At 44.5% G+C, this 27949-nt stretch overlaps 1 protein-coding gene and 1 non-coding gene across 2 annotated transcripts; both read left to right on the plus strand.

The window, feature by feature from the left end:
- Positions 1-6045: 6045 nt before the first annotated feature.
- On the plus strand, positions 6046-6127 carry TRNAS-AGA. Its single transcript has one exon. It is a non-coding gene; the product is annotated as a tRNA-Ser (tRNA).
- A 238-nt stretch (positions 6128-6365) lies between these two features.
- On the plus strand, positions 6366-15896 carry LOC107109270 (chromosome unknown open reading frame, human C8orf37). Its single transcript, XM_015409861.1, has 6 exons — positions 6366-6532; positions 8688-8787; positions 9789-9859; positions 11242-11307; positions 13698-13793; positions 15333-15896. Exons 1-6 carry the CDS (start codon positions 6369-6371, stop codon positions 15490-15492), a joined length of 657 nt encoding a protein of 218 aa, XP_015265347.1. The 5' UTR covers positions 6366-6368; the 3' UTR covers positions 15493-15896.
- Positions 15897-27949: the final 12053 nt, after the last annotated feature.

The raw sequence follows: 27949 nt of genomic DNA on the forward strand, positions 1-27949 counted from the left end.
TTTGTAGAAAAGGGCAATATGTAAATGTCTTCATAAAATAAACTAATGGCCCTGACCTTGATAGCCCAGTCAAGCCCGATCTCATCAGATCTCAGGGGCTAAGCAGAGCATATTCTGGCAAGTATTCGGAAGCGCAACCTCCAAGGAATATTGGGGCTGGGACACAGAGGCAGGTAATTTCAAGCCACCTCTCTGAAATGTCCCAGCCCCACTACGGGTCACCAGAAGCCACTGTGACTTCCAGGCTCGCAAGCACACACACACACACACACACACACACACACACACGCCAAATACTCACCAAATAAAATAATAAATACATTTGGTTTCCTTGGGCCACTCAGCTTCAACTTTGCATTTGCAAAATGGGACCACTCATGACAAATTTCAGACATATCCAGCGCATGAAAAATCAGCTCTGTGGAGCTGCAGAGTATCCTAAAAAGCAAAATGACTGAGATTGACCAGCATGCACATACACAAGCAAGGATGTACCTGCCCTAATAATTACATTCTGTGGTGTTTGCATATTGATTGGATTTGCAGGTCCACTGACTGGAAATAGTTCCAGTTTCGTCATGCCATCAAACTGGGGAAGCCAGCGGTGTTATTCAGGATCCCTCTTCAAACACTAAGAAGAACATTGTGAGGAAGCAAACCCAATATTAAGGGATGAATCTCATGTTCCGACAATAAAACCCAGAAGTGAAACACTACTTAGTGACATGATACATGTTGCCCTCCCCATTCTTACCCCCCCCAGGGAAGTAATTAATACAAATACCTCACTGAAAATGGCTAGAAAGGGGGGGAAAGTAAAGTGCTGTGCAAAGCGTTGAATGCAAGCTGTCAAACAAGCTGCCAAGGTGTTCCTTTATATTGTCTCCTAGAACTGGTATTCAGAGGTTTACTGCCTCTAAATGTGGTGGTTCTTTTGAGTCACCATGTTAGGTGTTGTGTACCCAGAAAAACCGCGCACGCAGTCGGGTCCGCACGTGGCCATGCGAATGGCCCAAGTTTCGCTTCCAGAGACGATAGCCCAAACGGATCCTAGGGCGCACCTATCGGACGGCTAGGATCCGAGAATTGACCTATGGGACTTGGGTGCACTGTAAATATCCTATCACTGGTGTAGGTGTGTGTTTGGGTGTGGTTTGCTACGAGGATATAAGCCGGCCTCTGGCCTGGCTACTTCATCTCAAGTTCTCCTATGTACAAATAAAGTATGAGCTGAAATCACTACACTATGCCTCAGTCTCAGTACTTACACTGGCAATGAGGATGGGATCCCGTTGAGCGAGCCGGACTCTTCGACCAGCCAAGCCCCAAGCACTGTTCCCTCGGCCGCTGCCGCACCACACATCACTCCCAATCAGCTACTGCGCACCGCTCCCCAGGACATTGCGCCCCACTTCACGTGAGAGTCATGGCTGTCGCTCCGGGACACCTCAAAGTCTTCGACCCCACACACCCCGAGTTTTGGGAATCATGGGTGGACCAGCTCACCAGCTACTTCACCTACCATGAGGTCACGGACGCAGTAAAGAAACGGGCCCTACTGCTCAGCACATGTGGGGTGGCCACCATTCACCTGGCCAAGGGCCTCCTGGTTCCCAAGAAGCTGACCGAGAACACTTACGATGATATCATTGCGCCCCTCACGAAGTACTATGCGCCGAAGCCCACCAAGATGGCCAAGCGCATGGACTTCCAGGCGCGCCTCCAGCGGCCCGGTGAAACGCCCCCCCAACATGATGTAGGCATGTCACATTTATTTCCTGCTTCTTCCTTCCCTGCTTTTGGTAAGTCACATTTATTTCTGGTTGGGGGGGGTGACATTCCTTTCCCCTGTGCTTCCTGATAGCCCTGAAGTGGAGGGAGGCGCTCCAAACCAGGAGATTCCCTTGCCCCCAACTGGGGCCTGGCAACCCTAGTCACCATGGCTAGTAGCCATTGCGAGACCTGGCTAATGAGTGCTCCTGTACTAAAAATAAAATTGAGGATGCTCAGTGAGTGAGTGAGTGAGTGAGTGAATGAATGAATGAATGAATGACATTTCCCAGGTTCAGCCAGTTTAAGGATCTGAGTTGGGCTATTGATTATGGATACTTATGCTTTGTTCAGACAAGAACTCCATTTCAAATGTCTGCGATTCCTAACCCTATTACGTTACTTAATAGATATCTAGTTCTATTGATTGCATTGATTTACATCATGTAATCTGCCTTGAGTCTCAGTGAGAAAGGCAGACGATAAAAGACATTCATAAATACATACATACATTAGCTGTATCCTCTAAAAGTTGTGCTCAAGAGACTTGAAGTGATAGTAATAAAAGCAAAAGAAGAATACGATTACAAGTCACAGTCATCTCATGGAGGCCCCAACTATACAGTGCTCAAGGCAAGAGATGAGCAGAGGCAGTTTGCCGTTGCCTTCCTCTGCATAGCAGCCTCTGTCTTCCTTGATGGTCACCCATGAAAGTACTGACCATGACTGACCCTGCTTAGGTCCCAAGCCTCAACAAGCTTGAGCCAAACCGAGCTATTCCACAGAACAAAATAGCAAGATAAAAGTCGCAGTAAAACCAGTTCAGTAAAAAAAAATTAATAAAGTCTTACCAAGCACTAAAATGAGGCCAGCACAGATATTACAAACAGTATTTCCCCAATACCCAAAGTGCCTAGACCAGGTGCCAGCCAGGTAAAGTGCTGCAGGACGAGTATTTCACAGCTGAGGTGCCACCACTGAAAAATCCTGGCTCTGGTTGTGACACACCTCACTTCACAAGGTGGGGAGGGGGGCACTGAACTGCTCTTCAGACAGCCTGTGCTGGCCAGAAACAGGGCCAAAAGGAGGGAGGAGAGAAGAACCCCTTTTTCAGAACTCTGTCCTTTCTCTAAGGACTCTTGAAAGGCTGCCAGAGAAGTCTTAGACTCGAGCATTCCTTGAGCTCTTCCCGTTGAAGCAACAAGTGCTCTCTTTCCACATGTGATGATGTATTTTGAGACAAAAGGTTTCTTCGAGATTTTCCAAGCCTTCGGGCTCCTCCTGATCCTTTTTCAAATTACAGGGATGATAGCATACTAGGGAGAATTGCGATTAGTCTAAACTCTCCACAGCTGCGAGGGATGAATGTAAAAATTCCATTTGAGGATCCACAACTTCTGGACTCAATTTACCTATATGACACCACGACCTAAACCGGGGGGGGTGCTCGGAGCGGCTTCAGTGCTATTCAATTTCTTACCCTAGCACCAACAACGAGGGGGACTCGCAGCCACCCCACCCGACACGTCTGTCATTACAGGGCAATGATATTATGGGAGCCTTGAGATCTGGAGGAAGGGGAATGGAATGATGATATAAAAAAAGCTTCAAGCAGGGGAAAATCTAAAGAGGGGCTCGCAATTCATTACTTATAGTACCAGGGGGATTATAAAACACCTTGTAACTGAAAGGCTTTGCCTGAAGCTGTTAAGGACTGCAGGCTTTACTTCTCCTTTTTTTTCAGAGGCTGACGCACGTCAAATGATCTTGGCAAGAGAAACACGGCCATCGGCTTTCTGTCATTCTGCTTAGAAGAGATGGCGGATTGTTCAGAAGGGGCTCTTGCCGTTGTTTCCTGGGGTTACCGATCCAACACAAAATAACACAGACGACTCCCTCTCTGTCACTTTTATGAGTCAAAGTAGACAATAGTGGCCAGGTGCCAATGAAAGGCCTTTGAAGGCTATGCAATTGAGAAGCATCAAATGCGTGCTGGGATATCTAGCAGGTACCTGGAGTGGCCCAAAGAAAGGTAGATTCAGTAAACCCAGTGCAGCCCAAGAGAGGTGGAGTGTCCGTTTCTTCAACTCTTATGAAATAAAACAGGGCAGCACCGCAATTGGTGCTGGTGGGAGAGCTGAGCAGGTGGTTTACCGTGTAACCCTAAACCAAGTTACACCATTCGAAGTCTATTGACTCTAGCAGGGTTGTATAAAATTGCCCTTTCTTTCTAATAATGAGTAGTAACTTGTGCTTATTATATTTTAAAGTATGTCATCATTAAGATATGTCAAGCAGCAGAGTTGCCAGCATTGGATTTGAAAAGCGATTGCACCTAGACAAGACCAGGAAAGAACAGGTCAGGCAGCAGAGCCCAAGGGGTTTTTTTATTGCTGCGGCGGCTGCGGCTGGTGTTGGTTGGTAGATAGCAGTGAGCGGAATCTCTGCTTGGAGTACAGCAACTTGATAGCCCAGAACAGCCTGATCTCGCCAGAGCTTTGAAGCTAATGGGAGACACACACCCCAGGAAGTCCAGGGTTGCTATGCAGAGGAAGGCAAAGGCAAACCACCTTTGTTCATAGCTAGCCTTGAAAACATGCTGTGGTCGCCATGAGTCAGCTGTGACTTGATGGTGCAAACTTATTATTTATTATTAGCGATGCAAACAGAGGTGGGTGTGAAGCAAGCCCCGCCACTGGGGCTCCTGCAAAGTTGCTCTGCCCCCCCCCCCTTCAGCACTGCCACCACGTCCTGTGGAATGGAGGCCGCTAGAGAAGAAGCAGATATGCATCCTTTGGTCTCTCCTGCAGCAGCAGGTGTGCAGGATCAGTCCTCAAATGTCCGGTTCCTTAGCATTCCTGTGTAGGCTAAAAGTCCAAGCATGCACACTGTGAACATTATACCACTTGCATTTATTAAACAAGATTCAGAATTTATTTTTAAAAGTACCTTTAGAAAACTTTTATAAGGTGTGTATGGGTGTGGGGGGGGGTGTTTGTGCGTGGGAATGTAAAGTGCCATCAGGCCACAGCCCCACTTATGGCAACCCATAGGGTTTTCAAGACAAGAGATGTTCAGAGTTGTTTTGCATTGCAACTTCTTAGGTGGTCTCCCATCCAAATAATAACCACGACCACCCTTGCATAGTCTCTGAGATCTGCCAAGATCCAGTTAACCTGGGCTAATTAAAGAATGCTTGGCTGATAAGAACTGTGCAGTCAATTCATTAACCCTTTGAAATTTAAATTAAATTTCCTTTTATTAGAACCTCAGTTTGTATATCTTTTTAAGATAATGAAGTGTGATGATAATGGATAAATAACACTTTCAAATGTTTTAAAATAATTTTTTATGCTGATTGACTGGTCTTTATTTATTGCTGAAGTTTAGTGCGTGTGTGTCTTGATAACTTGCTTTACTCATTCTCTCTCACAGTATAAGACAGTTAACTACTTGGGAAGATTCGTGTGCTTTTTCACTCTCGCGGCTAGGTGGCGCTGCTGCTGCTCGCCAACAACGTTTGTCTACTTCGTAGCAAAAGAATAGCTCTTTCCCCGCTTTTAAAAGTAGGATTTAATTTGCAAAGGCCTGTTTACAAAGCCCCAAAGGCAAAGTAGTGTAACTCCCATCACCCTGTGCAGTCTAATGCACCTGGTAGAGGATTGTGGCTTCAGAATTCTGCGCGAAGACAGACTCCATCAGGGCTCCTTGCGAACTGTTGTGTTCCCCTAAGGTACCAAGTATTCTATATCTTCATTGCGGTAAATAAAGAATGTATGTCAAATATACCCTGAATAAAATTGATTTTAAGGCTAGTTTTATGGACCCTTATTGGAAAAACTCCATGAAACTCTCTTCCGGGTGAGCGTGCATAGGATTGCCCCGCACATGTGCAAAAATACGGGCGGCGAAATGAGATTGCCGGAGATGCAAATTGGATTTCTGTGTATAACAAAACCATCTCGAAATTCCGTTTTCAGAAATAAAACAGGAGGAAAATGTAGGCCACTCAGAATATCAAAATGCAAAAAAAGTGTGCATGACTTTTAAAAATCTATATATTTTTTTAAACCCACCTTTGCTCTTTGGGAAAGTTTCTTTGTAGTCTTGCTTATATTGGAGCACTAACAAGATCCCTCTATGGGAGCTAATTTTATAGGTGTCAGCCTTTTTTAACAACGGAGGGTGTTCTAACACTATAAAACCTTCCTTCCCTGTGCCAGGAGCATAATTAAGTAAATTCAGTTATGGAATGAACATGACTTTAAATGTTCTGTAGTCGTGGCCGAGTGGTTAAGGCGATGGACTAGAAATCCATTGGGGTCTCCCCGCGCAGGTTCGAATCCTGCCGACTACGAATATTTTAATTTTTGTTCTTTCAGCCATTTTTAGTTTGCAGCTTTCAAGCATTCTGTGCCTTTAACGACACCGTTCTTCTCTGGCACTGTTTATGTATTAACTGGCCTTTCAGCGCTGCCCGGGTCCGCCAGGGATGAGGGCAGAAAGAAAGGGGCGTGGTTAGCCGGTCATTGCCTGGCCTCATCCCCCCCCCCCCCGCCGTCTCCTTGGCAACGTGAGGCTGCGAAAGACGGGCTAAGATGGCGGACGATCTAGACGAGCTGTTGGACGAGGTGGAGAACAAGTTCTGCCGCCTAGCCAAGCCGGATTGCTCTGATGCAGTCCGAACTTCGGGAGAGACAAAAAACCGCCCGAGAGAGGAGAAAGAGGCGGCTAAAGCAGCCTCGTCCGGAGAGAGGGCCAGGTGAGCAATGCGCATGCTCGTTCTTTTCTCCTTCCACCCTTACAGTGACTGCAAAGAGATCACGGATTGCACGACACTTCCGGTACCCGCAGGTGAACATGAGGGGCGATGTTTGCAGTTTTATTTGTCTACTTCATTTATACCCCGCGTTTTTCCCCAGTGGGGACCCAAAGCGGGTAGGAAAACGGTATGCTAGACTCCGCTTTATGATGCTGCTGCAGCAAAAAATGGAGGTACTCGTTTTTTGAAAATCCAAAATGTATAGTACTTGACTATACTTGACTATAGGACGGGTTTAAAAATCATAAACGAGCAAGTTTTCAAGTTGATCAAAAACCTTTAAACGATCTGGGTGTTAAGCAAAACAAGGAAAGGAAAGGGGGCAAAGTATGCTGCTGAGCTTAGGGAAGAGCCCTGCTGTGTTTCTTTACGCATAAGGCAGCGTTCAAACAGAAACCAGAGCTGTATATAAGTCTCGTCTTTTTGTATTTCTGTGGATGCTTAATTCCCTCTCTTCCGTCGTCCGGCACACACCGGCCCCGTTGCTCCGGTTGCGGGCTTCGTCCCGGAATTACTGCACTGTGCCTAGCCCTCGCAGCTTGTACAGACGCCCCTCATTCACCTGCTTCAGGCACTCATGCGTACTTTCCCCTAACACTCCTCCATCTTCCGGCTTTTCCCACAAATTCCATCTCTCTCTATTTTTTTGGAACTGCAAGTGTGTGTGTGAGAGCGAGAGCATACCGTTGTACCTGATCTATTTATTAAGTGCATTTCTGCCTTGCTTTTCAGCAAAAAAATTAAGTTTCTATGACCCATCAAGTTAAAAGGTGTTCAAGGATACGTTAAACCCATGGATAGAGCAACACAGCTACACAAATGGAATCTTCCTCTTTATAAGCCTGCTTCTACAGAGACTTCCAGATGTTGTATTTTGCAGGTGTTCAGCACTGGGCGTTAGAGCACCTGTCAAAGACTGTGATGCAATGGTAGAGCATGGTGTTTGACATGCAGAAGGGCCCAGGTTCAGTCCCTGACATCTCCAATTAAAAGGATTGGGTCAGGTGATATGTAGAAGATCTCTAGCAGCCAGAGTGGACAGTACTAACCTTGGTAGACCAATAGGCTAGCCCACTGTATGGCTGCGGGCTTCCAGTCCAGTCTTTGTGCAGTCCAGATTTCCAGGGTGCCAACCAGTGTTCCCTCTAAGCTGAGTTAGTGTGAGCTAGCTCAAACTTTGATGCCAGTAGCTCACAAAGTAGAACTTTTGCTCACAAGACTCCACAGCTTAGAGGGAACATTGGTGCCAACTGCTGCAGGATCAGCATGGTCATCAGCACAGATACCACCAGGGAAGCTCTAAAATGGCACAATAGAATGAATCTCTGAGATGCACAGATACCACCAGGGAAGCTCTAAAACGGCACAATAGAATGAATCTCTGCTGCCTGTTATGCTCTCTGAACACTCTCCCTATGTTATCATTCTTCTACAGTCCCTGGGATTTATAAATTGGCTACCACTTGGCAGCACTTTACACGCACACAATGTGTAGCTATCTGTCATCACTAGTCCCTGGGGTCAATATAACACACTTTTTTAAAAAAGCCAAAGAAAAAACAACCCTTTGCATTCCCCATCACTAAGTGACATCTTTCTTTGCTGGGAGTTGGTATGTATATCAATGAACATCATAATCTTTGAACAGGAAACAGGTGTCTGTAAAGATAGGGGGTGCATAGTGGACATACACCAAGGAGTTTCAGTTGGTTGCAGATCCCCAGTGTGTGTCAATTTCCTGCCACAAGTCTCATCTTCAGATGTTATGGGTGTTCTCAGTAAACAAGTGGCAGGCAAGCTGCAAACTCATTTTGCCACAGAAAGTGCAAATTGATCAGTGCTCTCTAGCTTGTACAGTACTTCCTGTCCTCTTTTAGTCACTGGAATTTCTGCAGTCCAAAACTACCTTGTATCTTTGTAGGGTTTTGTCCCTGTGATTCCTGCAGGCTGTTCAACTCTAAAAGACAGCCCTCCATCCACTATCATTGCTGGGGTCATGGTATTCTTGTCTCACCCGTACAGTTCCCACCCCCACCCCCAATTTCTTTTCATTTCAGAAGTTGAACAATGGTGTTTCTTTTCAATTTTCTTGTAGAGTTTCCAAAATATCAACAAAACATAGCAATGAAGAAGAGGACTTGGATGAAATAATTAAAGATATAATCAATGAGAAGAACTTTGCCAAAAATCCTGTGGTAGGTAAAACTCTGAGAGCATGGTGGAGGGCATGAGAGGTCATTCAGAGCTATTAAAGACAAACAAAAAAATCCTGGTAAAGGAGGCTTGTGAGAGGGAAAAGTATTACGGATTTGAAAATTTAGGAATTCAAATTGATTGTGGCGCATTGAAATAATAATAATAGGTACTGGTAGTCTTGTTTGCCTTGAGACAATGCAGCAAATGGCGGTATTACAAACAGGTGGGTTCAACTTAGATAAGGCAGAGAAGCTTGTGCTGTGTTACTGGTGGATTTTGATTGCTTTGCAACAGACTTCATAAATGAATTTATAAATGTTTTAGCCAGGCCGGTTTATGCTCACATTTTCCTTCCTCCTGTATGTATTTATGTAGCATCAAAAGAGACAACTGAAATACAGGGGTAGTTCCAGAGTGAGAGATGTTTGAACATCCAGCACATTGATTCAGCACTCCTGACAATATAGAAACTGATTCTCTGCTGATTGCTGCTAGTGCAAACAGACCAGATCAAGCTGGATCAGTGCAAAATAGGGATCAAACAACAAAACCTGACACTTTCAATTTCATCTCTACTTCCAGACTAGCTAATTAGCCCTGGGAGGAGGAGAGGGGAGCACAACATTTCCTAGAACTATTCACTGCAGCCAGGAGCCCAAAGTTCAGATGCTTCTTTATGCATTGCAGTCACAGCTCTGCATATACACACAGTCCCTTGGTGCACATGATGCTGCCCCTTTATCGAAGTGGCCAGGTCAAGAGACCTCCATCTCCCTGCTGGATTGAACTGATTGCGTTCCTATTCTCATGAACCTAAGCTGCAGATGGCTGTTGAAACAGGAGAGTCTTGAGGCCTCCGTACAGTTGTTAATTGCCTGCCCTCTGCCTGCTTCTCACTGGAGTAGGTTTGCAGCCCTTGTTATTTAAAATCAACAAAAAGAATAGGTGCATGACAGTACCAATTGACATGATCAGTCCTCTCCTCTCCTCTCTTTCTTAGAAATGTATATCTAAATGTTCCACCCTCCCAGCTGAAACTAATATTACCTCCATTCATGCTCAAGGTAAGAGGTAAGTAAAGATCACACGCGTGAATAAATGCTCTGATGCATCATTTCAGTCTAACTATGCTTCCATATTAGCTGTGTTGCCCGTCAACTAAACAAAATAATCAACCTTTCAGGAAACTCAGTTTTATTACTGGGGTGCAGGATTTTGGAAACATGGAGTTACTGGTTTGTATGCAGACTAGCAGTTCCATGGGCGTGATGATTTCTATCAGCAGAGCACAGCTTTTCTTGACCCCCAGGAGCCCATAATACGTCCCCCCCCCCGAACCCTGTTTGTGGGATACAAGGGAATTGAGGAACAGGGTTGGGAAGGCATTTGGGAGAGAACAGACATTTATACTCTGCCTTTCTTCCTGGGGGGGAGCACCAAAGTAGCTTACATCATTCTCCTTCTGGTTTATTCCCACCATAACCCTGTGAGGTGGGTCAGGCTGAGTGTGTGTCATTGGCTTAAGACCACCTAGCATGCCTCCATGACAGAGCAGGGATTCAAACCTGGATCTCCCATATCCTAGTCCGACGCTCTAACCACTGCACCACACGCGCTCTCATAGCCAGTCATGCTCTGGTGGAAGTCCTTGCAGTTGCAGAAACGCTAGTCTGGATCCACTTCGTTGCGATACCATGATGAACTGTAACCTCCTTCATAGGCGTTGAGGATATATGTAGGTTGAAGGGACACCGTGAATACCTTCCAGAGCCCCTCAGAAGAAGGGCAGGATAAACAAACCTGTAATATATTGATAATAATGGATTATATTCTGCCAAGAGAGATTATCTTGACTGGTTCCCTTCCTAAGAGCAGCCTTCTGACTTATGTGGTTTGTGAGACACTCCACACACTCTTTTCCCACAACAGCTTCTTTTTTGGGGTACAAGAGGCTGCCGGGAGAAGGGGAAGCCAAGAACGATCCTCTTCTGCCATCGGAGTGGTGGTAGGATTCAACCCAATCTAAGGAAGAGATAGCGCCGGTTCTTGTTTTAACTGCATGTAATATTCTGTAGCTTTAGAAAAGTTATTAATAAATTTCAGAAATTAAAATGTTCTGGGTTGTTTTGTCACCTGTGTTAGTGGGTCAAAACACTGCGGATTCTTCATTTATATTTGCTCCCAAGGTGTAAGTTACACACATACTAGTACAGCAGTTGATTCTGAATTGCTGTGCCTTACAGTTCTTCTGAAAGTAATAGGTTTGTTGGAAAAGGGTGCATGCTCACTAGAATAAGCGAACCTGAGAAGTTAGCAATGCAGTCCTAACTGTCCTTACACCCATGTAAATCTCTTGATGTTAATGGGCTTAGAAAGTTGCGTTAATGATGGTAATGTTTGTGTTTTTATTTCATCTTCAATACAGCTCAAATTTTCCATTTTAATTCTTGTAGATGTTGCCCAGCATACCTTGGAGGAAGCACTGCACCATATGGTATCGGAACCAATATTTCACAGAAGTAAGTTTTGTTTGGTTGTTTTTTAATGCTGGCGATTGCATTATTAGAACTTCATGCTCTCAAACTATTCAGCTAAAGGTCACTTCCCACAAAGTACCATTCTCAGCAGAGTTATACCCATCCAAGCCTACTGAAGTCAAGGGGTTGGATCCAACCATCATTTTACTGGTGAAAAGGGCTATGATCACCAAAAAGGCTATGCTGGAGGTGGTACAACCTGCATGGACAAATCCGATGGGGGATGTAATAAGGAGAGGAATTGGGTGAGACTGAGTGAAATGACTCGCCAGATCCAGTCCAGTGGACTTAAAAGGGTGTGAATCCACTGGGGAGGCACTGACGGTCATTTCAGTCTGTGGCAGCCACAGCAAGAAAGTGATGTCGTAGCAAGGCAGCTGGGAAAAGTTCTCACCATCTTCAGCATTCAGCCCAGGTCTGACTTTTCACATTTCCCTGCAAATGCCCTGGGTGTAGCCTCATAGCAGATGTCCTTGTGCACTTTTGGTGATTTCGTGGCCTGACTATTCTATATAAAATATTTATATCCCAGCCTCTTATCTAAAAGTTCATAGGCAGCTGCTGTGGGCAAGGATAACTAGTGGAGGAACTCACTGATACATCAACAGAGAGGCCAGCTGAGGTCATAAATATGGGGACTAAAATGATGATTACCGGGGAATTGCACAACTTTAAGGTTGACAATGAAGAAATTGAAATTGTTCAGATTTTCTATTCCTTGGCTCCATCATCAACCAAAAAGCAAGGCTACAGGCATGGACGGCTTCAAAAGGGAATTAGATAAGCATATGGAGCAGAGGTCCATCAGTGGCTATTAGCCACAAGGTATAGATACGGGCTCTGGGGCAAGTGATGCTTCTTGGTGCTTGGGGGGGGGGGGTCAACAGTGGGATGGCTTCTAATGTCCTGGCCCCACTGGTGGACCTCCCGATGGCACCTGGTGTTTTTGGCCTCTGTGTGACAGAGTGTTGGACTGGATGGGCCTTTGGCCTGATCCAACATTGGTGTCTCTTGTGTTCTTATGTTCTTAAGGTGCACCCCAGAAATCAGAAGGAGATTGAAACAGGGAAGGGCAGGCATGAAGATCCTTAAGTGTAAGGATGTGTCATTGGCGACCAAGATCAAATTAATTCATGCCATAGCATTCCCCCTTACTATGTATGGTTGTGCAAGTTGGACAGTGAAGAAAGCTGACAGGAAGAAAGCAGATTCCTTTGAAATGTGGAGTCAGAGGAGAGTTTTATGGATACTCTGGACCACCAAGAAGACAAATAAGTGGGCTGTAGATCAGATCAAACCTGAACTCTCCCTAGAAGCTAAAATGGCTAAACAGAGACTATTGTACTTTGATCACATTGTGAGAAGACAAGATAGGACATTTTGGAGAATGTTAATTCATCAGGTCACCATAAGTCAGAAGTGACTTGATGGCACTTAATACACACACACTCACAATCTTGAATTGGCACATGGATCAATGAAGGCTCTAATTGAAGATCATTTTATTGAGTGGAGGCACGTTTTAATCAACAGGGCTGAAACTAAGAGCCTAATAGTTCATTCCGAAGGTCTTGTTATATGTTATTTAATATACTAGTAATACTAATAAGTGTAGTTTTTTCATATAATAGTATGAAAAAAAATAACGATGGCCTTTCCTTCCAACAGTGAGTGCTGGTTATTATTTCATTGTAATTTTTCTGATACTTTCTTTAGTAGCTCAAAAAAAAAGACTCCTCTATTAAATAATATGGGTAACATGCATATTTATTGATGTTTCATTTTGGTTTGCTTTGTTTTTGTACATCACATGCATGTGCACAAGCTGGCACCATTCTAGAAGACACATTTCCTTCAATGTGTGAGAAAAGAGGGGGGTGTCTCTTCCAAGACAGCACTTGCTCTCTTATGAAATAGTTCAAAGCTTTTAAAAGTCTCTTGGTCAGCTAATCAGGGGGAGATATTTATAGAGTTACATCCTTCTCAAGCTGTTTATTTCTGTGGATAGAGAAGGCTGTAATTCTGTTCAGGACTGCACTGAACAGTTTTCTAAGGAATAGTTCAGTGATTTTAATGTTTAATAATGTCACAATATTTCTAATGCATCCCTGGTTTGTATCCAATGAGAACCACAAGCAGGGATTGGAGAATGGGACTTTTCCTGCCTCCCCCTTCCACTATTGCCCACAAAAATGCTTCCCCGGGAGGTCAGGGCACCATGTAAGGAACTGGAGTGGGATGGGGGAATTGTTGCGAATAACTTCCCTCCCTCCCACCGCCAGTAGACGTGTCTATCTGTTTGGAACAAGCTGTTGTATTTTAGATGCATTTCCATAAAACCAATGACATTGGTCCCTTCTCCCTTTGCACAGAACTTGTGATCGACTACGTTGTACTGCATGTGACTTCCGTGTTTTACACTATGATGACTACCAGTGGGATAAATCATGTGATTATCTCTTTTTCAGGTATGCAATTGAGATTTATATTATCAGGAATCGTTGCTGTGTTCATAGTGTACTGGTAGGCACACTGAATGTTCCTTCTTTATGTGTTCTAATTTCAGAACTCACAGAGTAGGGAATGGGGCAGTAAGAATGGTGAGAATCTTTTAGTATGTATGTGTTTATTTTATTTAATCTCAGAGTTGGAAGGGACCACAAGGGTCATCTAGTCCAACCCCCTGCCAATGCAGGAATATAATATCCCTGACAAATATCCAGTCGATACTTAAAAACTTCCAACAACAAAGAATCCACCACCTCGCAAGGGAGACGATTCCATTGTCCAACATACCTTGCTATCAGGAAGTTCTTCCTCAAATTTAGATGAAACCTTCTTTGCTGTAGTTTATATGCATTAGTCTGACTCCTGTCATCCAGCATGACTGAAAACATGTCCACCCCATCCTCTGCATGGCATCCCTTTAGGTATTGGAAGATGGTAATGGTATCACCTTACGAGTGTCTGTTCTCCAGTGTAGTGATTCCTAGCTCCATCACCTTACCATCATAGGCCATGGTCTCCAAACCCCTCATCAGCTTCATTGGCCTACAATGTAGATTGGAAGAAGCCTGAAGCAGAAAGACCAAGATCAATGATAAGGCAGAATTGTGTTTGCTTTTTACGGGCTGTTTTCCCTGAATATCTGGAGACGATCCAGTAGGATCAAGGAGGAAGCTCTGTCTCAATATCATCCTGTCAGATCTTGGAAGCTAAGCAGGGTCGGCCTTGGCTAGTATTTGGAAGGGCAATCTCCCAGGAATACCAGGGTCGTGACACAGAGGCAGGCAGTGGCAAGCCACCTCTGAAATGTTTCTTGCCTTAAAAACAAGTCTAGCTCACCACCTGGTGGTGCAGAACACTAAAGAGCTAGAACTTGTGGCTGCCAGACAGTCTTAGGATACAATAATTCTGCATGTCATACGATAATTATTAATACTGATGCAAGGTGTTCATTTATCCTGCCAAGATCGTCTTCGGAGATCTTGTCTGAGTGTCCTCTAAGATTTGATAGGTCATGACTAAGGAAAGGGCCCTTTCTGCAGCTGCCTCCCTCTATGGAGCTCCTTCCTGAGGGAGACATATCTGGTGCCTTCTATGATATCCTTCAGGTGCCAGGCAAAGCCAGTCCTCTTCGCCTGATTTTTTCTGCGTAAATGTTCTTCTCCTCTTTTCCTGTCGCTGCCTGCCCTGTAGCTGTTGTGCTCCTCGAGTTCTAATTGTTTTAGCTGCTCTCAAGTTTATTTTACACTGGAGTTTTAAGGGGTTTCGAATAGGTTGTATTGTATTTTTGTATTGACAGATAGTAAGCCCTTGTGGATCCTGTATTGAGAGGAAGGTGGCATAGCATTTTTCCTCCAATCAATGAATACATTTTTCATAGAATCAGAACCGTTTTGTGAAATGCCAGAGTTTACTTTATCCTATGAATATGCATGGTATTTTAACTTCCCCAACCACCACCCTGCACAAAAAAATTAAAATGGATTGTTCTTGATTGATAGGAATAACATGCCTGAATTCAGCAAGCTGAGAACAAAGATGGTAAAGAAGAAAGGAACACGGTCCTATGCTTGCCAGTGCAGTTGGAGATCTATAGATGAACTAACGGACGTGAGTGCGGACCGAGAGCTCCGCTGGGTTTGTAGCAAACATGCCGAGTGACCTCATCCTGCCCGGTCAAACAGCCATTTCTGTACGAAGACCGGCTTCAGCATTCATGGGTGATAAAACAGGCCCGTGTTCTGCGCACAGAATGAATCTTGTTATTCCAAGTATAACCTGAGTACTTTGCCTGGTCTGCGGTTCCCTTGTGAGCTAAGCAAACTGGATGGGATGGTCATCCAGAATCACAGCAGCCTGCACCCTAGAGAACTGGACTATTTACAGGGTTGTTAGGAATCCTTAGGCTCCTCAGCTCCCTCCACTGTTATCAGTACGAGGGGGAATGAAGGTCTGTGGCCTAGAAAGCGTTTCAGAAATGAAGGATGCACGAAGTGAAACTGGACCAAACTATTCCTTTACCTAGAACACTCTTTTCTTCCCCCACAGTGATCTACTACTGTGTGCACCTGAAACACTAAATGTTTAGGCATTTGGTATATTCAAAAGAAGGCTCTGCTGACAATGGGAGAAGGTAATAAAGCCTTTCCAGAAGACACGTACTGAAATAAACAACATTTAGTAGCAGTATTAGCAGCAATGAAATTGTCTGGGATCTTGAAGCTTGCAGTTGAGCAAGAGCAACTATCAGTATTACTCCAGTCTTGCAAGGAAAATGTACAGCATCCTTCAGCCACACTCTTATGCAGTCAGTCAGTCAGTTGGCCTTTATCGGCATATAATACTGCCATAAACAATAATATACATAGAGAAGAGTAAAAAAGGGGGAATCATATTACAAAGTACATAATTTTATAAAATACATCATATTACAAAATATCATTGATTACTTCTGTGGTGTTTCCTGGCACTTATGCTCATGTATCTGGGGTAAACCTCAGTTAACACAGTGGTATTTACCTCTGAGTAAACACATGCATGGCATTGGGCTGCACCACTGTTTAGTGCTGCTTGACCCCATCTCTTGCAGAGGGGATCACAAGGATTCAAAGTTGTTGGGGGGGGGTTGCATCAAGCATACTTATTTGTGGAAGATGGGAAGGGGGCACATGACCGGAAGGGGAGCAGAGAGGCTGTGCTTTCCTTACCCATCTCTGCTCAACTTTTTAGCTAACCAGACAGTTATCGTCCAACAGTTGTTATTAATGGGCTCAAAATAAAATGATCATCATGCTCAATTTTTCTGTTTACACCTTTTTATCAAAGTACTAACAAAAATAAGGTACTCTTGACTTCTTTCACACGTACACACACACATACCTCTCTTCAGGTTCCAATTTAAAAAAACATGGACTGTGTTGTTACAGTTGTATTTAGATTTAGGGTTTTTTTCCTGAATGTAATCCTTGTTTATGAATTATATATAATTTTCTCATTCTGTATATGTAACACCCCATTATTTCTCAGTATTTTGTTTTTTGGTAGCACTGGAAGCTTAAGAAAATGTGTCATGGCTTTGTTTTTGTTGAACAAGTATAGAAGGTGAATAGCAAATGGGGTTTGGTTCCTTGGATTTCTTCTGCTAACAGGAGCACTTGCCTTGTACCAGAGGGAAAGTGGCAGCATTAGTGGAACAGTCAGTATGACTGAATCAACAGCAGACTAGGAAAACAACTGACAATTAATACCTGCATCATAACATAGTTACCTGAAAGTAAGTTCCATTTGATTTCATTTGCTTTTTGTGTCATCTGTTTAGAATCAGAGTGTAATTAGTCTGTGATAAGCATATTTCAGACACATGTCAAACTGAAATCTAAAAGTTGTATAGAATTAAAGTGTTCACTCTCTTGTGTTTCTCTGTAGTACTACTGTCATTAAAAGATATATTCTTGCTGTTGTGAATGAATGGGTTTTTTAAATTTAAAATATCTATACCATACTTTTCTCTGGCAGTGTAGGACTCAAAGGTTATCATCCTAAAGACACTTTCCTGGGAGTTAGCCTCACTGATTAACATGGGACTCACTTCTGAGTAGACCTGCTTAGGATTAATCCCAAAGGGGTTTACACAAAAATCACTTAGGCTAAAGCTACAGATGCAAGAAATACTAAAAGCAACCCCACTGATTTTTCCATAAACACATAACTGGCCTTTAATCAAAGACCATTAAAAGCACAAATATAACTCTGTAGAATTTCAGAACCTTTGAAGACAGAACACCTTAACGCACCCTCGGATAGTGATTGGAGCTCCCCTATTGGCTGGCCCATGTAGGCAGAGACAGTTCCTCAAATCTGAAGCAGTTGGGTTGGGAAGGGCTTTATAAGTTAATAGCATATCTCATTTATTTATATACTTAATTTAAATCCCACCTTTCTCCCTAATGGGGACCCAAAGCAACGGACTTCTTTTGCCCCTCCTCCTTTTCATCCTCACGAGAACACCGTGGGGTAGGTTAGGCTGAGAGTGTGTGACGGGCCCAAGAGCACTCCACGAGCTGCCGTGGCAAGGTAGGGATTAAAACCAAAGTCTTCGAGATCTTCGTCCAACACTCTGGCCTCTCTCCCACTTTGGCTTTTGAACTGCACAGGAAAGTATAGGCTCATACAAGCAGAGCAGACAGGGTCCCTCAGGATTATTTTTCATATATTTTGGCTGCCTGTTGTATGGAGTTTAACTGGCTCTGATCCTATTTTCATAAATGAAATCATAAATAGTGGTCTACTTTGGGATTACTGAGGTAATATCTGGGGGATATGGTAGCAGATCTCATGTCTTTTTTGGGGGGGCTTAATAACAAGTCACTGGAAAGCTCGATCTGGACTGAGGCCACAAGCGAGGAGGTTAACACTTCTCTCCTCCACTCTTGCTGACCCCACAGTCCTTTTTCCCCCCAGAGATGCTATTTGCCTAGAGAGGAGACATACAGCTGTCTTTATGTGTTGCCCCATGGCTGCTGGTATGTGAAGGAAAGCAGCATGGGGGAAGAGGTTAAATCCTCTCTTCCTCTTAAACTGTGGCTCAGATCCAGGGCAGCAGCTGGGAAATCCTTCATTTCAAACAATGCTCAGTTCTCAACTCAAGTGGTGAAAATCATTCTCCGACACCCCACCGTGCCACACACAAACACACTGCATTATGGGGTAATCATACTGGCCTACTTAGCAGGGATATTTATTAATTTAGTTGTATCTTCCCCCATGGCTCAAGGCAGCTCACAAGGTCCAATTTAAAACATACAAAAGTACAGTGAATCCCCAAAGATGAGGTATGTGAAGATGTTCTGAGATATGTGAAGCACTTGGAACACTTTAAGTGTGCTATATCAGTTCTGCATTATTAGTCTGGTGCAGCAGATTTCTAATGCTCTTTGTAATAGTCCCAGTTAATGAAAACTACAGGTTGTAAATGTGGACATAGTTGATTATTTGGGTCTGAGCCATCTGTTGGCAAAGCTGTTGACCAACATAATCTGTACGAAGGGCTTTGTCATTCTGTTCGAATCCTGGGAGGATCCCCCTCCCCCCCAGGTTCTGAAAGGGTAGGCCACTTACAGCTGATTTCCATGATTGCTGCACTGCACTGCGTGGTGATTGGTTACTCCCTCTCCCCATTTCTCACAGCAATCTGTCTATTTTAATTATTTGTTGGGGGGGGGCGGGGAACCTACGTTTAGGCTTGCAAACTTTCCACTGATTCTTCCAGCTTCCCATCATGGAGAAAAGAACATACAACCATAAGCAGCAGGGTCTTCTGAACTATGCCAAGGTAGTATGAGACAAAAATCTTTCTTGTTTCCAGTACTCATCGGCTTTTGGATTTAATCTGTGGTGGTTGAAATGGCATGGGGGGAAACAGTTCAATACATAGAAGGTCCCCTGTTCAACCCCTGAGGTTGCCAATTAAAGGATCGAAATGTAGCAAGTGTTGAGAAAGACACTCCCCCTCCCAAGAGCCCTGCTGTCTCACTACAACCTATACACAGCTGGATCGATCAATGGTCCTGCGGCACAAGACAGCTTCATATCTGCGGGTAAAAGTTCTTTTGAGCTCCCTTTGGAAGAGCACCTGTGGCTAAGTGTAATAGACCAATATATTCCACCTTTTCTGAGCTATACATTTTCAATGATGTATTTCAATCTGCTGTCCCAAATGAGTAGGAAGTGAAGATTCTTCATCGTCTCAATTTCAACTGGAGAGTTTAACATAAATATTTTAAAGTAAAATTGATGTTCCTGGCTCAAAACGACAGAGGGCAGGCTTGTACTTACGTAGGTTTGTTTCAGTGTTGTTCGCTGGATAAAACCTTTCCTTCTATACTTCATAAAAGGAGCTACGTAACTCAGAAAAAGCAGTCTCCTGGCTCTAGTCTGAGTAGTACAAGACTATTTTATGAAAGTCTGTCTCTTTCTCTGTATGCTACATAATAGATATATGTCAGATTATAGCTTTCCCCCCATATCTTTTATTGATCTCAGTTTTGTTTTTTGCCTTAAGATTGATCAGATCTTGGGTGTGGCTATGTTTTGTTTCCTTTCTGATAGAGATTAGGGGAGGACGGATTGTATCAGTCCCCAATAAGATTCTCTTGCTATTTTAATGTTTTACAGCATGTATATCCTTCTCAGTTAGCAAAACAACTACTTTGAAGTCTTCCCAGAATTAACCCTTCACAGCAACTACCCCCCCTTCTATATGTAATTGTTGATGAAATTCTGTTTCACTATATCTGAAGAAGTGTGCCTGTGCAGGAAAACTGATACCTTGAATCTTTGTTGGTCTTAAAGGACTCAAACTTTGTTCTACTGCTTCAGGCCAACACAGCTACTCACCCAGATCCATCTCAGCATCATCCACAGTGTCTTTAATCATGAGTTCCTCTCTTTATCCATGACCACAATGAAAAGGGAAGTGTAATTTAAACTAAAATGGTGAAGATCAAAGCTATGGCAGTAGTGGAGGTCCCACAGAGCAAAAATTACAGAGACTAGCTAATTACTGAGTATTAGACCAACTCAAGAAACAAGTTTTTGAGTTACACAGAACTCTTCAAACATGTTCAAAATGAGAATTAAAAAGTGACAGTGTTACACAGAGAGCAATGTTAGCTGAGTCTTCTGAGCAGCAGGACCGGACAGGAAGAAGGCTTCTGCCACTTGTTAAATTACAAGTTTGGGGGCCATGCTGGAATTATTAGGGGTATTTTTTTAAAGCAAGCTTAAGGCCAGTGACAGCCAGCAAAGGCATCTAACCAAGAATGTATGCTTGGCATCTTTCCCTTGCTAGCAGTGCTCACCCAACAGGGGCCTTGTAAGGCTGACAGTGGATAATGCAACCACAGGTTTCAGCACATTTCCTCAAATTTTGCAATGAGATGTTTACCCCAGTGTCAGAACAGGAAACCTGTCTGAAGTCAGGGCTGAAGCACATGTGGCTTCTGAAACCATATGTACCAAACCATAGCACCTGTTCCCCTCAATCCACGCTGCAGGGAAGGGAAAAGCACCCCCTTTTGAGTGCCACTGTTGTGTCATGGCAGTTACCACCACTCCAGTTGTGTTGGATGACATTGCACAAGAGTCTTCAGCCTTTTCAGAAACAAGGCACAGTGAAACCCAGCCAAATGGAAGCATCTTGAAGTTACTTTGGTTTTTGCAAAAGAGCTAAATGTGTACTGAAGTCGATGCCATCGAAAGTCATGCTACTTCAGAGAGCTCAACTTTTGGCTGGATCATGGCTATTATGCTGAGCCTTCATGATTGCAGAGAGAGGCATTTCATGCTTCCTTCAGTGACAATTTAGTTTTATATTTAAAGGAATCCATTTCTACAGAAGGTTGCAGAATAAGCACACAAAAAAACTTCCAAACTACAGTTTGGGACCTAGTTATTTTAATGATAATGACACTCAGGGGTCATTTCGTAGAAAAAGAGCTAGGGGAACTCATTAGCATAACTCATTAGCATATGCCACACCCCCTGACATCACCGGAAGTGTGTCATAAGGCCACACACCCTGACATCACCGGAAGTGTGTTATAAGGCCACACACCCCGCCCCCAACGGTCCCGGCCGCCACCACCAGCCTTGCAGCTCCACTGCCGAGCCCCATGAGGGGCCCGGCGGTGGACCTGCAAGGCCGGCGGGAGTGCAAGGAAGCCCCGCGAAGGCCCTCCCTGGCCCCAGGCAGGCAGGGGTGGGGCAGGGAGGAAGCAACTTACCCTCCCTCTTCTCCTGCCTCCCCCCCCCCCGAAATGACCTCTGATGACTCTAAAATTAGCAGCATGCAATTAAAATGCAGACAGGTAAGCTATGAAAGAAAGAAAATATTCAAACACTTGCTTTAGCCATTGAAAAGCCTACAATAAAGGAAGCTCATACCCTAAAAACAGTAGTTAGAGCATTTGTATTTTTAAAAAAGAGAGAGAGAGAGAGAGAGATATTAAGTTTGTAAAAGTTTCAGTTCAGGTGAAAATCCAGGGTGTGAATCCAGCCGTAATTAACCATTTTTAAGACTCCAGTGGAAGAATTATGTGAATGCCTAACAATGACATCCTAGAGAGAGTTACACCCTTTTAAGTCCATTGAAGTTGATGGACACAGAAAGGTGTAACTCTGTTTAGGATGGCACCACTAATCTCCCCCACTGCAACTGAGAGATGTTAGCTTTGGCTGGAACACCATCGAAGTATTTGGTAGTGTCACTCTTTTAAATGCAAGATCTGTTAGACCAGGATTGATATTTGTTCCCCACAGCCTTCTTCAACAATCACACACACACACAAATACTTCTTGTTACATTCAAACAGGGAGTTGTCATGGTGTAGGGATTAGAGTGTTGGACCAGGACCTGAGACAACCAGGTTCAAATCCCTTCTCTGCCATGGAAGCTTACTGTTAGCCAGCCCCATTCACATGTTACAGTGACCATACACACCGTATACACAGACACGTACACCTATTTGTAAAAAAGAGCTAACTGGCATTCGTTTTGCAGATGATACTGGGAACTAGGGCCTGACTGCACATGGGGTTTAAATCATGCAATGAACATGAGAATGACTCAACGTACTTACAGAGAAAAATCAAGTGGTCACTGTACACAGATTGTATGTGTGCTCACTGTAACTTGTGTGACCATGGCCCTGTTCACACTAGACGGTTTGGGCCGGGAGAGGGACGGATCGGGGCCGCAGCAAACGGGCGCGATCCCACAGCAACATCTGGGAATCGTGCTGCGCCCGTTCCCAGCCCGTTCCCAATCCGCACCTCCCGGCCAAAACCCGCATCACTGCCGGCCCTGGGATCGCCGGCATGTCTTTTCGCCGGCGCATCCCCGGCCCCCGGCCGTACTGCACATGCTCGAGCATGCGCAGTTCGGCAGCCTCCCCCTCCCACTTGTCTCTTCCTCCCCGGCATCTGATCGTGCCGGGGAGCAGTGGCGCCGCGGCTCAGGGGATCGTGGGATCCCACCGCAGCATCTCTTTTTTGGTGCGGCTTTTAGAAGCCGCGCTTTGCCCAGTGTTTGCCCTGCCATGTGGCAGGGGCCCATATGTCACAATCTCTCAGCCTAACCATCCTCCCAAGGTTGTTGTGAGGATAAGGTAGAGGAGGAGGGGGAGAGTAATGTGATAAGATATTTGGGGTCCCAATTAGGAAGAAAAGCAGGATATCAGTGAATACAAAAAAATAAATTTGGAACATATGTATGATTCATCGTAGCTTTAATTTGTCTTTCATTACACATGCAATTCTCACTTATCATTTGAAAGGCTTCTATACGTGGGAGTATAATTTGGTTTGATATGCTGTCTTGTAGAGCTCTTAGCATCACACCCGTAGGGCTATTTGACTGAGCTGCTTATTGCAAAGCCTGGAAAAAGCTAAATTTCATTTACACAAAGCAATAGAATATGGCCTGTGAATCCATTCAGCAGGAATCTGGAGAAGCCACATGGGGGAAAAAATCCTAATAAAATAATACAAAAATAAATGTTGTTCCCTTTACCACCCTACCTAAATTCCTGATGCTGGAAATCAAGCCTCCTTTTCAAATTGTGCTGGCACAGTGCTCCATAAGCCACCCTTTAGCTTTATTCTCCAGAGTTTAGGGTGGGGCTCTTACTCACTGACATTTATCGTAAACCAGTTTGGGTCCATTTTAAACAAGAGTTCATTGTAAAAGATGTTTGTTGTAACTATGTCCCAGCCAGATTAGCACTGGGTAATTTACTGCAAAGCAGACTCAAGTTCTCTAGTCTATGAAGACATCCAGTGAAACCGGAGAATGGTTTTGAATTGGAACTAAGCTTTGGCACAACCTGTGCTTCCTTGGAAAGTCATCAAGAGTTCCTTGGTAAGATGACCAGCAGTAGCAGAGAAGCATCTCTGAAGCACTAGCCTGTCCACAAGCACCAGGTAAGTGTTAGGTATGCTCTGGAGCAGTGCTTTGCAGCTTTTCATGATCCAGGACCCACCTTTAACACCCTGGCAGGAGGATGGGACATTTGAGTTGCAACCACATGACAGGAAGTGCCGTGCCATCACGGTTGCATGATGACATCAGAGCCATGTGACAAAAAGAGGAGGAGCGCTGCCTCTGAATGACTTTACCTAACTATCCTGTTTCTCCTCTCAGTTAGCAAAAATAAGAGGCAGGGGGTGGGCTGGGGAGTCCTTGCCCATCAACACCAAATCCTTCTAGAAAGCAGCAGTGCCTTTGTTGGGGCTCTGTGACCCACCTGAGGGTCCTTATTGAAGAGCTGAAGACCGCTGCTCTAAAGAACGCTCCATTTACACAGGCAACAGAAAACCCCGCATTGACCTCCCAGGCACTCCAAAATGACTGCACACCATAGACCATGCTGCAGATTTTTCAACAGGGAGACATGTATGTGTGGAAGGAAAGTGAAAACAGAACAGGATATACAAGACAGTCACTGAAATTAACTCTGAATGGGGCAGGGCAGGGGAATCCTGGGAACGTGTCTGCCAGCTGATTGAAATCTGTGCTGAACTTCTGTTTCCCTTTCAGTTCCAGGTTATTTAAGCCTGAGCTTTTGGCATTTGGCTTTTAGCCTATGGCTTGTCAATCTGTGGCCCTGATAAGGTTTCCAGGTCCCCCCCTGGGGTTGTAGGGTTGCCAGATCCAGGTTCAGAAACTCCGGGAGATTTGGGGATGGAGCCTGGGGAGGTCAGGGACCTCAGTGGGGTGTCCACCCTCCAAAGCATCCATTTTCTCCAGGGGAATTGATCTCTGTAGTCTGCAGATGAGCTGTAATTCCAGGGGATCCCCAGGTCCCTCCCACCTGGAGGCTGGCGCCCCTAGCTGAATAAGCTGGCCCAATGAACCCAGGACCAGCCTAGGAGTTAGTGTATATACCCTTTTGCTGTTTTTCTGCATGCTAAATTTTTGCATTTCTTTGTAAGCCACATTGAGCTCCCGGTGGGAAGAAAAGTGGGGTAGAGATAAATAAACTCCATTGTGTGATCTTGTATATGTGGAGTAAGGTAATATGGGCAGAACTCCCAATGCACACAAGAAGCTCCCATGTAAACAAGGGGTTTCTTGTCCACTTAGAGTCTAGACTATGTTTTCCTTCTTCTGAAGTTGGGGCATAGAATTGTCCCACTTTGCAAAGACAACTGCATGCAAAACAGCTTTGTGAGCACATGTGGGATCTTGGGATTGGTACCTTTAGCCATAATCCAAATACAGGCTAAATTATGTTTAAAGGTCATTGGATTTATTTAATCAGTGGACTTAAGCATGCTTAACTTGAGTACGGGGTTTGTCTTTTCTACTTTAACCCAAGATAACTCATATGAACCCCCCCCCCATACACACACCGATTCAGTCAATATTTTAATGGTGTCCTGGGCATGAAGGACTGCTCTTGAGTCAAAGGACAGGGGATCCTTCTTCACACGTATTGCATCTTTGCTCCATTTGCATTTTGGTCCCGATTCTCTGATGAAAGCATGTTGTGTTTGATTGCCATGTTTGGGGGGGGGGGAGATGAGATTTGTTATAATCCAGATGTGCAGAGTTACATCCATAAATCCCTGTGCATGATGAGATGAGAAGACCATCCCTGCATTAGAGTGTGTTCTGAATAATCCCTTCAACTGACTATTAAAAAGGGGTCCTTCTGTAATTGCCCTGCCACTGAAGCAGAAATTGTATTTACCAAAGGGGGGGGGACTGGGTCACTCACCCTCAGGTGCACCATCAGAGGCTGCTTCTTCATCAAACGATTACCGAGGTACAAGATGTGTGTGAGAGAGTTTAAAAAGCTGGACCACTGCAATAAATCCAAAATAATCCCCTAGGAATTAGTTTTAGTTTACATTAGCGTAACTGAGAAGAGAATTCTCTGACAATCCCACCAGAAATCCCATTAACTTCAACAAAATCCTTTCGCTATGATACCTATTTGATTTAGATGATTTAACAAAGAAAATCTCATTCTGCAGAAATGTGGACTGGCCTTGTTTTCAGAAATGGCAAGGGGGGGGGAGAATAGGTTCGAGGCCAGAGGCAGCTCTCCCTGACCTATGATTGTCTGAAGAGTGGGTTGTTCCTGCTTCTGTCTCTCCTTTCCAGCCGCCAGCCAACCAACCTTTATCTGCCTCCATCTTCAGCTTTCCGTCCTTCCCCTTCCATGGCAGCTTCTGCTTTGGGGAAACTGTGTGTGGTGCTGGCTGCAAGCAAAGGCCCAGTTGCGCAATATGGAACCTGCAAAGCCTTGCAGGAGGCATCTCATTTTCCTGCTATTTCCTCTTTTGCTTCCTTGAAAGCCCCGAAAGCCTTTCCCCTTTTTCTGCTTCCATATCTCCTTCCTACCCACCAGCCAACCTTCTTCTATCAATCCCCATCTTCAGTTTCCCCTTCTTCCCTTCCCCTGATATTCTTTCCTTGAGAAAACTCTGCCTGGTGCTGGCTGCCAGCCAAGACCCAGTTGCATGGAAGGAAATCTACAAGGCCTTGTGGGAGGCAACTCATTATCCCCCCCCAAAAAAAGGAAATCTACAAGGCCTTGTGGGAGGCATCTCATTATCCCCTCCCCACACCATTTCATCTTTCACTCTCTGCTTGATACTCATCTTTCAATCTCTGCTTGATACTCACCTTTCCTTGCTTCCTTCTCTCCTTTCCAACCAGCAAGCAACCTACCTTTTACCTGCCCACGATCTTCAGTTATATTTATTATTTATTTACTTCATTTATACCACACCTTTCCACAATGGGGACACAAAGTAGGTTGTAGCATTCCCCTCTCCTCCATTTTATCCTCACCTCCATATTATCCTCACAACAACCCTGTAAGGTAGGTTAGGCTGAGAGTGTGTGACTGGCCCACAGTCACCAAATGAGCTTCCATGGCAGAGTGGAGATTCATACCTGGATCTCCCAGATGGTATTCTGAAACTCCAACTATTACACCACACTGGCTTTCATGCCAAGGCTGCTGTTGAACGGTAGCAATCAAGACAGGCCTGGGCAAGTCATGGAAATTGCATGGTAGCAAATTGCCCACTGGGTGCTGCCAGGTCTGACCATGGATGAGTCCTTCCTCAAAGGACAAAACAGCCCTGGAAAGGGCTCTGCCCCCTTCCCCAGCCTCCTATGACAGAAGCCAAGGCTTGAAGGTTGGCAATACAATAGTGGTTGCCTTGCAATGGGCATTCATTTCTTAAAGCTACAGGTGCTGCTTCTATCCATTTGGGGCAGGGGTGGGGTTAATCCCCAATGTGGGGCTTTTCTCAGGTTTGTAGAAAGATGTGTCTTATCTGTCCTTGGCTCCAGTCTCTGGATTTCAGTATCCACAAATGGGGCCACATTGATAATTATATATATTGATAATCTGGGAGGGAGGGGGGAGAGAAGCTAATGTACTCCAGACCTAATAAGTATTATATGGGGATTTTCAGAGAAACCTCATTACTTTTTTATTATTACCTTGCCATTTTTTTCTTCAGCAAATAATTTCCCTGCTACAGAGAAACTAACAAATTGTAGACTCTTGGCAATGTATCAGAAAGGATTTTGAACTGACTGAAGTTCAGCCTGCACAGCTGCACTGGGGAAGAAAAGGTCACAGATGCTCCCGATGCAGAACAATGGAAAACAGAATCTCTCCATTTGTGTGTTGATGATTATATAACTACAGGGCTAGGTTAAGTATTATCTGAAGGCCACTGCCAAATGCGAGCCCCTGAAGAATGTCTAATTGGGTCAGTACTTCATTTCTAAAACAAGAGGTATCAAGACCATGATGCCTACAGTAAAGGAAAACTCATTCTGCAGATTGTGGATTGCCCTTGGTTTTCAGAAGGGGTGGTGAGGTCAATGGGCGGGCAATGAGTCATCTATCTCTGATATAAAATTCCCCGAAGAATATTCCATTAAATTTTCTTGCTTTTAGAAGAAACTGGTAGGGCATGAGTTAGGGTTAGGGATGAAAACGACTGGGCAGGGTGGGGAGGAGGAGAAGCTAACGAACTCCAATCTGAATAAAGAGCCTCTCTGTATAATCCCAAGTAAGTGGGACAT

This window comes from Gekko japonicus, unplaced genomic scaffold (assembly GCF_001447785.1).
Source record: "Gekko japonicus isolate JY-2015 unplaced genomic scaffold, Gekko_japonicus_V1.1 scaffold47, whole genome shotgun sequence".
Lineage (NCBI taxonomy): Eukaryota > Metazoa > Chordata > Lepidosauria > Squamata > Gekkonidae > Gekko > Gekko japonicus.